The sequence below is a fragment of the Camponotus floridanus genome, unplaced genomic scaffold (genome assembly GCF_003227725.1).
Source record: "Camponotus floridanus strain SB8 unplaced genomic scaffold, Cflo_v7.5 scaffold1, whole genome shotgun sequence".
Lineage (NCBI taxonomy): Eukaryota > Metazoa > Arthropoda > Insecta > Hymenoptera > Formicidae > Camponotus > Camponotus floridanus.
In genome coordinates, this window is record NW_020229214.1 from 2,292,616 (window position 1) to 2,305,355 (window position 12,740).

The following is a 12,740-nucleotide window of genomic DNA, read 5'->3' on the forward strand; positions in this document are numbered from 1 at the left end:
TTATTTATATAAATTAAATGGGCAAAGAAGACCTCGGCATTTTCTAACGATCAGGCAACCGTAAATTTTATTCTAAAATAAATCAAGCAACAAGAAGAAAAGACATAAACGAAAAGACATAAACATCTTTATCTCACCGGTCCGAAATTTTTAAAAGGCACGAATTATGAGGAACTGGTTTCACACAACTATACAAATCACATCTATAATTCTCTTTTCGTGTTTTACATGCCAAGATTTTTTTAATTTTTTTATTTTGGCATCGCATTAAAAAATCTATTTCCAGTCAAGAGTGTAAAGCTCTGATTCGTGCTCGCGAATATACAAGATTAAACGACTGAAGCATGTAACGAATCAAATATCCCACGATTCACCAACACCTACGATTCGCGCTCGTGTTTAAGCTCGTTAGCTCGGCATTCGACCGAGTATCGAAATCGGCGGTACTGGCAATTATGAGGTGTCGTGCATTTCGAAAGAATCGACCGATACGGAGAGAACCGGAAAAACGAGAGGAACTGCTGGCGAGGAGGCATTTCTAGAACGCGATTTGTTAGATACTTTTTGCGAGCGGCTCTCTTTAAGGAAGATATATTATTAGGAAATCGCGGCAACCGCATTCAATTTCCTTTTACGTTCAGGAAGGGCCTTGGTAAACGGTAACAGTGCGGACACGGTATTATCTGTTCTCTGCTCTCGAAACATGAAATAATTCTTTTTGCGCCACGTTGAAATACGCAAGGAATGTTTGAATGTGTAACTCGTGAAGCATAAATCATTATCGAGCATTTATTCAAGTGTTGGATTCACGCGAGTACCTTAATGTGTCGATATCGGAATTAATTATTCAATAATCTTGTTAATAATCGCAATCTTACGTAAAACAATAAATAATTATATTAAATGTAAATAAATTTTAAAGAAATTATCTACACCTATTTCTAGATAAAAATAAATATATGAGCTGTAGCGAAATCGTAAACTGAAATTATCGAATATTACAAAATAAATTAAATGCTTTGATTGCATCCACCATCGTGCGCACCGTTACATATAATTACTATTTCAAATCATCGAGCGAAGAATTATGAGAGAGCGAAAAACTATGAGAATGAACAAAGCTGACATTGATAGATCAATGCTATAAGTTTTATTTTTTTTTTATATATACATGATTGTAGAAAGATATTCATCTCGCGATGACTTCAATAAAAAAGTGTTAAAAGAAATGATGTAACATGTATATATCTGAAAATTAACATATGCATTTCTTTCTAAAAGATTATACATTTTTTAGGAACGATTAATTTGTAACCGATTCGATATATTTTTAAAGTAAGATTTAGTTTACTAATTGTAATGAATAGCGTAGCGGTAGATTACAAAGGAAGAAATATAAAAAATAAAGGAAATTTATCTGCAAAGAAAACCATATATCTTATAAATCCATAATGAGTAGAAAAACAAAGATATATCGGCGAAGCTAAGCGAGCACCGGCCCGAATCGAATTATATGAGATCGCATGAAAGAGCAGATCGAAATAGCAGATTACATAGATCAGCGGTGTTTTACAAACGTAATTAGTTTCTTAATACTAGTTTCTCGTATACTATAATTTTGAATCAGATACAGATATAGTTTAAATCAACGCGGTGCTAAGATTGCATGTCGACGAGTTCTGATCGCCCTCTGCACCGTCAATTATCGCAAAGTATTCGGAGAAAGTAATATCTTTACATTCTGCTCTCGATCAGTTAGAAATCAAATTATAACTTTCTTAACGGAAATAACAATAAATTCCATATCTCACTTCCGTGTTTTGCGGAATTAATGATATATATAATTGAGTTAAATAAAATTACATTTTGAGAAAATTACAATCTTTAATCTCCCGATATGATGATGAAAAACCGATGAAAAAACGATTGAAAATTGATTTAAACGATATACTTTGACAGAATTTTTAATACATTTTAATTAAACAAATATGTAATAAAATTACGATTTAAAAAATGCCGTTTGCGTGGAACAGTTCGTAAAAGAGATTTCTCACCAGATTTACTTTACGACCTTCAGTTGTGTGATGCTCATGCTCGTTATTTTAACGACTGCCGTGAGTATTTTTTATACGTCTCGCTCTATTTACGCGTTTTTATTGCTTCACACCGCGAATTTATATATCTGCATGCGTGGACCTTCAATTATGCGCCGACAATAACTAACGATCCTTCTCTGGAGTAGTCTTGTGAAGCTGTTACAATGTATGTAATGATCGTATAAATCACGCGTATAGGGAGTGAGAGATATGATATAATATAATATTATGATTTCTCGTGCACTGATTACGAAAGATTTGTACAAGTAATGCGTAGAGCAGTAAATCAATTGAGTAAAGATAATCGTACATTTTCTTATACCTTCCCTTATGATGATATATAAGTAGTCGAGAATGTTTTTCCATGTACTTTTATCGCATAACACATCAAGAGCACGTAAATTATAATTAATCATACAATATCCATCCATATAATGTTGACATATAGCATCATTTATTATCGACCATAAAAAAACAAATAAAAAATTGGATCAATTAATTGATTCTCTTGATGTATATAAAAATTAAGTTATTAGATAAAAATTACTTAATAATATACTAAACTATATTTACTGGGCGACAAAAGATCTTTATTTATTGAACTTCGAGAATCAACCGATCGATGATTCCACTAAGATTAGTTAATAAACGTCAATGCATATGCCAGAGGCTCTCCTTTGTTTAGTGCCTTTATTTTATTGTAAACATTTTCGACCGTTTCGCTAATCTATTGTATTAGCAAATCACAGTTGTGTGGTTCATTTGAATGCGTACGAGGATTCACTTTCTAATTCGGTTGATTCCCTCGTGTTGTAGGCTTTGTAGTTTTTATGGCGCGCACTTACTACTTCGCACGAACGTCATAGTCTGATTAGTCTATCGACCTCTCTTCATGCCTTGAGCATGAACAAGCCGACATACGTGTCATATGTAACACCTAACGAGCGCATGTATATATATTATATGTATATGTATGTACGATTACAGAAACAAATGCATAAACGATCACCAAAGATTGCACCGTATGTATATATATATAAGACATACAGAATTTAGCAGGTAACACACACGAAGAGAGGAAAAGAGAAAGAAAAAAATTGAGAGAGAGAGAGAGAGAGAAGAAGAAGAGAGAAAAAGAGAGAGCACAAATGTAATTGTATTAAATGAATACGAATGGAATTTCAAAGTAATCGCGTGCACAGCGTGCATTGCTGGTGGCAATCGTTCAGAAATTGTGTAACTACGACGTCAAAAAGTGCGGCTGGCGCCGAAGGAGATGTTCTCCTCGATGAGTAATAAGCAGTTTGATATATGTCGATTTCGAACCATTGCACTTTACTAAAGAGAAGCAATAAGTGAGAGAAGCAGTTGCGTATATTTACATGCATATATAAATATGTAGACAAATAATTATTTTGTCATGAAGATGTATTTTTTTTAAATGTAAAAATATCTCACATAGGGTATACCTCCTTGTTCTATTATAACATTTTTTAATTATTTTTTCCTGCAAAATGTATAAAAGAAAAACTACAAGGACATAATAAAGTGAAGAAGTATTTAAAAGCTCAATAGCGAAGATCAAGATACTACAAATAGATATAAATTCTTTTTTTAGAAGAAGAAATAGATGAAAATGAAATTCTTATAAATATGCAATCAATATTTTTATTGAATTAAAATATAAATTTTTATGTTTCATCGAATTTTAAAATTAAAAATAATGATTTTTGCTGATTATTGTTATCTTCTGTAGACGCAGAAGGAGGAAAATATTCTTTTCAATATTTCCAAAAAATTGATTTTATAATTAAAATATTTCAATTACGTTAGTGAAATTATTAATTGTAATATCAGTAAATCTCTGTGAATTTTAACTACCAATAAAATATGTTTATCATAAGTTTTATTTATTTCATATTAACTTAAAATGTGGAATGCATTATCCCACCTTATTATTATAGACTTTTTTACGCAGTCTTATACTATAATGTATTTTAAGTTCGCAATTACTAGAAGTAAATGATAATCGAAGAAAATTAAATGAAACTCATATTACAGTGAAACGTCAAAAATAGTCATCGAAATTCCACACTCTTAATAATTGTCAATAGATTTAATGGCATATTGATAAAGATATAAATATGTGAACATATTTTTTGAAGATAATAAAAAACTAGAGATGAATAGATCCCGTTCATGAATAGTCACCGTTACAAGTTGCAGTTACATCGCAGTTGTTTTCTCAGGTCATTTGTCGGGATGACCGCGATTTACATATGCAAGTAGCAATGCTGCGGAACGTTTCCACGACTGTTACTGCGAGACATTGCAACCTCAGCGATCAGCTCTCAATCGTATGCAACTCTTGCGGCGCAATAGCCGGCGCTCTTCTGCGGCTTCGAGACGAGCTTATGCGAACCGAGAGTGATGACGGTGTTCGTGTCGCAAGAGAGCACCTACCTCGTGTATTTTTAACGTTCGATCTAACCACGAATAACATCGATATATAGTCTTTCAGAATATTTAAATATACGTTCATTAATTAAAAATTCAATGCGGATAAATAAACTACGTGCAAATACTATACGTTTGTGGAATATATAAGTATATGATATACATGTCATGCGTTAATATGAATGATAAAATAAGGAGATGTCAAAATAATAACAGTTTCCGAAATGAAAAGTAACCCACTATCGCTCGAAATGAATTAATTATTATTATCAATTTGCACTCAATTATACGATTTTTCCGAAAGCTTTCTCTCTAATATATTCGGAAGTATATCAGTTTCTAGTCGAACCGGTTAATAGTCAATAAACTGCATATTAAATTAATTCTCTCTTTCTAGATATTCATGTTTGTCAAGGATAACGAGTTGCGATAACTGGTTTAGCAAGATAATATCAGAGGGCAATATACGGTAGTAAAAATATTTTCAATGTTTTGTGTTGTGCCGAGAAAGTCTTTCTTTGAAGTCACAATATGTCCACGGCAACACGATAGAAAATATTCATGATGACGATTCGCGAATGGAATCTTGGACTGAAAATTTCATTGCCCAGTATGGAAGACTCGTTCACGTGTATAAGATTAAGATTCCATAAATCTAATCCTAATTGGAATAGTCCAAGATCGACACATATGCCGTTCCTCTAATGAAATTTCAAAGGTCACTCTTTATGCAACAATAAGATAGATAATGACTTGCGAAAGGAGCGTGCAATATCTTAGGATAGAGGGTTCGTATGATTGTTAAGTTTATTTCTAAACCATTCTTCGAACGGAGGCAGTCAACCCAATGCCTCGGCAAACCACGTTAATTGTGTGGTCGCCTAAGGGCAAACTGCAATTACAAATACTATTTTTTTGTTTAGGCTTAAATGAACGAATAATCTATCTATCTTAATTGCACACATTTATACATATTAATAACAAACTGTACATTACACTTAATTTTCTAATAAACTGTCATATCGTTGATCTGTAATTATCTCCAATGCAAAAACAATATTTTTCGATAAGTTTTCTCTATTATATTCGAACTTTCGAAAAAAATAACATACCGTCTTTGTTTCCCCGACATAGCAATTTAACGGATATCGGTGACGGTAATAATAATTCATAATTCATATTTTATATATATATATATATATATATATATATATATATATATACACATATATATATGAAATATGAATTATGAATTATTATTATCGTCATCGATAACCGTGACCTGCCACAACGATATTGCGATACGCAACAGGTGCGACTCATTTGTAAGACAACCACATTGTTCCTGTCGATTGCGAACGAATAGACGAAGGCCACGACGATGTTTCGCGATATCCGTTAAATTGCTATGTCGGGGAAACAAAGACGGTATATTATTTTTTTCGAAAGTTCGAATATAATAGAGAAAACTTAGCGAAAAATATTGCTTTTGCATTGGAAATAATTACAGATCAGCTCAATGAAGAGGTAAGTTACAAGAGCTTTTTTTGGGAAAAAATTGTCCTGACATCCTGTATATATACAGCTTTCCTCGAGATCTTTTCATAACACTATAATAAAGTATTTCTTCATTAAGTACTTTTCGAGTTATGAAGCTTGAAATAATCTCTTAATTTTACATAAACCATTTCTCATGAAATATCTAGTAAAATATTCATTTTTTTACTATCTTACCTTAATACTTGTATGTACAAAATAATGAGGAATCAGTTGGTGTAAAGAAAACATATAATTATTTCGAAGAAAAAATATGTAATTTGCAATTAACAATTACATATATATTTTTTTTTTCGACACAATTATGTGTTTTCTTTACAATTGATTCCTCTCATTATTTTGTACAGAAAAGTATTAAGCTCGGATAATCGAAAAAAGAATATTTTACTAGATGTTTTATGGTTTATGTAAAAATTAAGAAATTATTTCAAGCCTCTCATAATTGAAAAAGTATTCGATGAAAAAATACTTTATTATAGTATTTTGAAAAGGTAAGCTACAAGAGCTTTCTTTTGGAGAAGAGATTGCCCTGACATCCTGTATATATATATCCCAGGTGGGATATATATACAGGATGTCAGGGCAATCTCTCCCCGCAAACGAACATCGTATAACCAAATAGACGATACAACGAAATGAAATCGTTCTTATAATAGAAAGTTTACCCCGGTGGTAGCATATTAATTACGTAGCCGCGCTCGGACGCGTGCGTTATTCCTTATCGGTGCATCATTTTCGCCCGTACTCGTTACGGTAATCTTTTCCTCACGACTTCCCATTCTCTCTCTTTCTCTTTTCTTCTTTCAAGTAATGAATCTGAACAAGCAAGAACTTTTATGTTATAAACCTTTGCGCGTGCCGTTATTCGTCTCTGACAGCTGCTTGTTTCGAATAACCGTGTATAAAATCAATCTTGCCAGATGCAAAGCGATGCGTGTTTTATCATTGACCGATGATAAGTATTGTAATAATTAAATATTTTTGTTGAATTTGACTTAACAAGGACAATATTCATTATCAATGTTTATTAATTATATATAATTAATGTATGTAATATGTAATTAATTTATATATAATAAATATTTATATATAATTAATATTTATATATAATATTTATATATAATTCAACATTGATAAAAAGAAATATAGATGAATACCGACATATTTTGATAGAAACTTAATATAAATAGAAACATTAATTATATACAATTATCAAACTCAAATTGTAATTAATTAAAGTGGTTAGCTAATAAAATTATTAGCTAAATTTAAACAATAATTTTCAGATCAGAAAAGTTTTTATAATAAAACACGTATAAATTTTTTTTTATTAAATTCAAAAATTTATTGAAAGATTTTAAATAATAATTCTTATTTTTACTTTTAAATTTAAATAATAATTTTTTAAATATAATTTTAATATAATTCAAGTCTTACGAGCAAGCATTATGCAATTATACATTTTAATGAGCGTTAATTATTCCAATTAGCAATTTAGCGGGAATTGATTACTGGTTGATCCACAAAGAAGCACTTTCTCGCGCATCAAAGAAACGCTTTCTAATGATGAAAGATCTGCACTTTAATAATGTTCCATGTCATCGATTTGTCCTGCCGTGATCTCGTCACTAATGCATCTTAAAAATTTGCTTCGATGTCCGCAATCTCCCGGAGAATCGGACCATTTCGAAGCAATCATGTGACGAGCGTTTTCACAATCTCTGGATGCGTGAAATGATAAAATACTATATTGCTTCCTCAATAAATTATCGTTAAACGTGAAAATAATATCTCGACCTTAATTATCACTATATGATTGCTACTATAATTGCAAGTATCGTAACAATTTATTATAGATCAATCCAGAACTTTTACCAAAAATATTTTATATTATTGCCACGTGCGTAAAGTTAGTTAAATCATTTAATTTTTCTCAGTTAAATTTTAATGATTTTACTGACAAATAAGACCTTAACAAAAAAATAATAAATATAAAAAAAAATAAATATTAATATACATTTTCTTATCTTCCAAAAATAACAAATTTATAATTGTGTAAAATAAATAAGAATAATAGGTAATTATTTCAGTTACATCAACCTAGTTTTTAATATTTTTACTATTCTCTCATTTTTCCCACGTTTCACAACTTTTATCTATTATTGTTCAATTTCATTGTAGAATGCATTTACTTCGTAATAATCACAGTGCGCGTGTAACGTTTGATAAATTGGTAAAAATATATTTGACAGAGATTGAGGCGGTTGCATGTAATTATTTTGCGGCGAACTTTCGTCAGCAGCACCTTGCGAAATTTCGTACGTAGACGCATTTCGTAGTACGACCATTAGATATGCGTCTCCATGTATATGCTCAGAGCACTATTTTATATAATAAAACGCACAAAAAGAATGCGCATTTCACTTATAAAAATGTATTTAACACGTAAATCTTTTTTTAAAGAAATTCATTCGTACACTGAGAAAAATGTTTTGTAAACGACAAAACATATCTGATAGATCTATAATTTGTTTAATATTTAATGGTTTAATTTAATTTGGTTAAACCAAACAGAATTTCTAGTTATCGCGATAACATTCGATTTTTTTATAACCAGAACGTTTAATAGATATTACTATAAGGATTTAGTTAGTATTTTCTAGTTGGATCTAAAATTTCTTGTTATTTTTGTTAACTAAACATGGATACAGTGATGCCATTTTTTTATAAATTTAGTATTATTACCAAGAAAATTTGATAAATTTAACAGCAAAAAATTAGTCGCACTCTGATAATTTCTAAAGGAATTCTGACTCGTTCATTTTCCAACAGACATACTGATTAAATCTACCAGATTTCTAATTAATACAACTAAATTTTTTTCTCAGTATACCAAATTATTTTTCTACGTAAGAAATCTTATGTACATAAAATGATACATTTTTTGACATAAAATGCAGGAGCAATAATTGTTCTCAAAAAAACTTTCAATTATTATCTTACATACATATCATACATGTAACTATATTTAAGTAATGTAAGATTTTTTAAGATAATCTAAGATTTTTAAAATAATAATAAAATTTTTTTGACAATTTTTCTCTTTATTATTTCAAATTTGATATAAAAAAAAATTAACATTTTTACTAGTATGGTTTACAATGACAAAGATGAATAAGATTTTAATTATTTTATATATATGTATATATATATATATATATATATATATATATATTAAAAAATATTTCTAAACAAAATTTAGAGAATACATTTCTATATTATATGTTTCATAATAATTTATAATGTATTATTAATGCGAGACAAAAGAGCAATTAATATTACAAATAACAAATAATAAATAAATTTAAATAACTTACTCGTTAGTTGTCTGGAGTTTCTCTTTCCTGGGTTTCCTCCTTCTCTATTGTTCGTTTTTTTTGTCACACTCACTCGCAAAAACATGATTAATTATAACTGTATGCACTTGTTTTAATTAACAGAATACGATTATCGCGCGATATTTTGCACACCTAAACGCGATATACACGTCATTATGTTGTCACAAAAGCACAAGCGATCACATAAAACTATAATTTGTTTAATATTCAAGAGTCAGATAACCACACTTTATTCATTACGAGAAGCTATCTCTCTTTTTGCGTTTCTAATAAATAATATATTCAAATTTTAATATAAGCGAAATGGAGAAATGAAAACTAGACATAGAATTTAATATAAAGCAAATATTGCAAAATTTGTAAATATAATTAAACTTGTCGATCATTTTGCGCGATATATCACAGCAAAAGACATGTTTCCTTTGTTGTATATAATTTATAAATGTTAAATTTATATAAAATATGATTTTATTATTAATTAAACACGTCGCGATACAATTTAATCAGAGCTGATCTGTCTTGTATTTAACTATTACGAGTCGTCAATCTCGAGAATTGATTAACTTCACGATAATCGTTATTGTAAAATGATCGCCTTCCGAAATATAACACAGCAATATCACTGTGACTTTCCCGTACGAATGATAAAACGTAAATGATCCTGCGAATGTAAGTAGCGCGCTACGCGTGGTAACAATACAACGAAATGTATTGTTTTGAATTGTAATATGATACTGTGCTCGGCCTTGACCTAGCGCCGCGCGCCATTTGCTGACGTCACGTGACGTCACCACACGTCATGCTCCGTCTCATCATTCGTCGGCGTCACTCGGCAAGAGGTCACGGCGTGTCGCGCATCGTTTTATCCTGAGGTATTATATTTCGAAAAGCGATTCTTTTCATTACTGCTAAAGATTTTGTAGAGATCGACAATCGGCTATTCATTAAAGTAGATATTTCGTTAGTTTATAATCAAGTACGAATGGAACGAAGTAATATATGAGTCGCAGAATCGAAAGGTAATACGACGAACGTTTAGTAAAAATATTTCTCTCCGCGAAGGTTACGTTTGAAATATATCACGTATGCATTATCGAATTACGAATATGTACTTTAGCTTGTGTACTTTTATTTAATTATTGACTCATCTTGATACATCGTATGGTTAGATTAAAATAAAGTTGCTAGTATTATTTTCACTTTCACAGTTATTGACAGAATACGAAACGGATCTATTTCAAATTCATATTTTGATTTACGCGTTCATTCGTTTATATTAGAATATGTGACCGCATAGTTCTAATAAATATTATTTATTAGAAATAGGAGTGTAAATTTGGTTAGGTGTGTGATTTTTGAGTATGTCAAACATATCGTTGCAATTTTACGTGGTCGCAATTGTGCTTCGTAATCTTATCGTATTCGGGAGTGACGTATAAAGTGCCGCGCGATTCAAATTAACCTTGTTTTCGCGAGTGAGTGCCACAAACAAAAGACGAGGAAGAGAGGAGGAAGGGGCCCAGACAAGTATCGAAAGCAGATGACAGGAGCAACCCCGTGAAGTAAGTTACATTTATTATATATATATATATATATATATATATATATATATATTATTATTTATTATATATTTAAAATTAATTTCACTTTCATAGTAATGATATATTCTAAATTATTGTGTAATATAATGCATATTTATATGTGTGCAATTATTTGTATAAAAACAAAATTTTAGTTTATTATATGCTATATAAAATTTTATTTTATTTTATATACAATTGAAAGAATTTTTCTCGAAAAATTATAAAATATGTAATCTTTTATAAAACATATTTCAAAAATGTCAATTCAATAATTATGTTTTAAAATATTAATTATTTTAGACATTGTTTTATATAATTTTCATATATTTGTTTTACAGATGCAGTATACAGTTACAACTCGACTGTTACACATCGTACCGTGAGTTTTTCCTTTGTTGTATATAATTTATAAACGTTAAATTTAATTTTTATAAAATATGATTTTATTATTAATTAAACACGTCGCGATACAATTTAATCAGAGCTGATCTGTCTTGTATTTAACTATTACGAGTCGTCAATCTCGAGAATTGATTAACTTCACGATAAACTATTTTATATATATATTTTTTATACATATTTTCTCTCTAGAAAATTTCAATAAGATAAAATAATTTTTATATTTATTCGCAATAATATAAATTGATAGAAAGTTCTCATATGGTATCAGAGAGACCGGTTTCATGAAAATTGTACTGATTTGATCTTCTAGCAATTAAAATGTTATAAAAATGTAGTAATTTTGTAGGTGCATTGACAATTGCTATGTTTTAAATTGTATTCTGAGACTTAATTATATAGAATTTAACTTTTCACCTAAGAGAGAAAGTAAGAATTGTTCTTTTTCGCTTGTGTATTGCATTTGTTATAATTTGAAAGTAAAATAAGAAAATCACTCTTTTTACTTTTTATAAATTACTATACATTGCTTTACATTATTACTTTATTTTATCACATACGATTACTCGTATAGAAGAAATAAATTAAATTCAATATTGCTTCATGATCGCTTCATGATCGCTTCATCAAGTATTCATAATTACTTATAAATGAGAATTTTGCCAAGATTTAATGATATTTACTACGGAAATGCCGTAACGTAAAGAAAGAGTAATACGGTACAGTATAAGAATTTTACAATTTACAGACGTAACTGCAATCGCGATGACGGATGAGTTGGTTCATTAAACGCGTCTCCCGATATCGCGCGCACACCCGACATAATATATAGCTCGAGTTCTCGTGCTGCTAATTATACCGTTGTCAATCAATCGGTAGTAAGGTGCGATCATGATTAAGAGATCATACGATGCGCAAGCGATTTCGTCTAGTAGATAGTATAGATGTTACAAAAGATCATTCGTTATAGAATATTAATAGGAACGGTAAATTATTGCTTTAAAAGGAAAAAAATCATCTTGATTGATTGTTTAATGGATTCAATATTGATATCAGTTCTTAAAATAAAAATTTTTTGTAGATTAAAAATAAATAGCATCTTGGAACACGTAAAATACCATATGAGAACAATATTCAGCAGAATTTTTGATATGATATGATTTGAGATAATTTATAATAAATAATACATGAAATAGTAGAGAACTTTCTCTTTTCAACAGAATAAGTTTATATCCTACAATGATTTAAAA

At 29.8% G+C, this 12,740-nt stretch overlaps 1 protein-coding gene and 1 long non-coding RNA gene across 3 annotated transcripts in view; one reads left to right on the forward strand and one right to left on the reverse strand.

Moving 5' to 3' along the window:
• LOC105250424 overlaps nt 1-12,740 on the reverse strand; it is a 56,516-nt gene that overhangs the window by 21,088 nt on the left and 22,688 nt on the right. The window contains exon 1 of one of the 2 annotated variants that reach the window (XM_011256516.3): nt 9,488-9,741. The exons of the other annotated variant lie outside the window; for it this stretch is intronic. Coding sequence (XP_011254818.1) covers nt 9,488-9,572 — 85 coding nt within the window. The 5' untranslated portion in view covers nt 9,573-9,741. Of the gene's footprint in view, nt 1-9,487; nt 9,742-12,740 lie in introns of those variants that run through there. 2 annotated transcript variants of the gene reach the window in all.
• The window catches only part of LOC112637840, a 115,881-nt gene continuing 113,498 nt past the window's right edge, over nt 10,358-12,740 (forward strand). The window contains exons 1-2 of the long non-coding RNA XR_003122770.1: nt 10,358-11,070; nt 11,430-11,470. This is a non-coding gene — a long non-coding RNA (uncharacterized LOC112637840). The remainder of the gene's footprint in view (nt 11,071-11,429; nt 11,471-12,740) is intronic.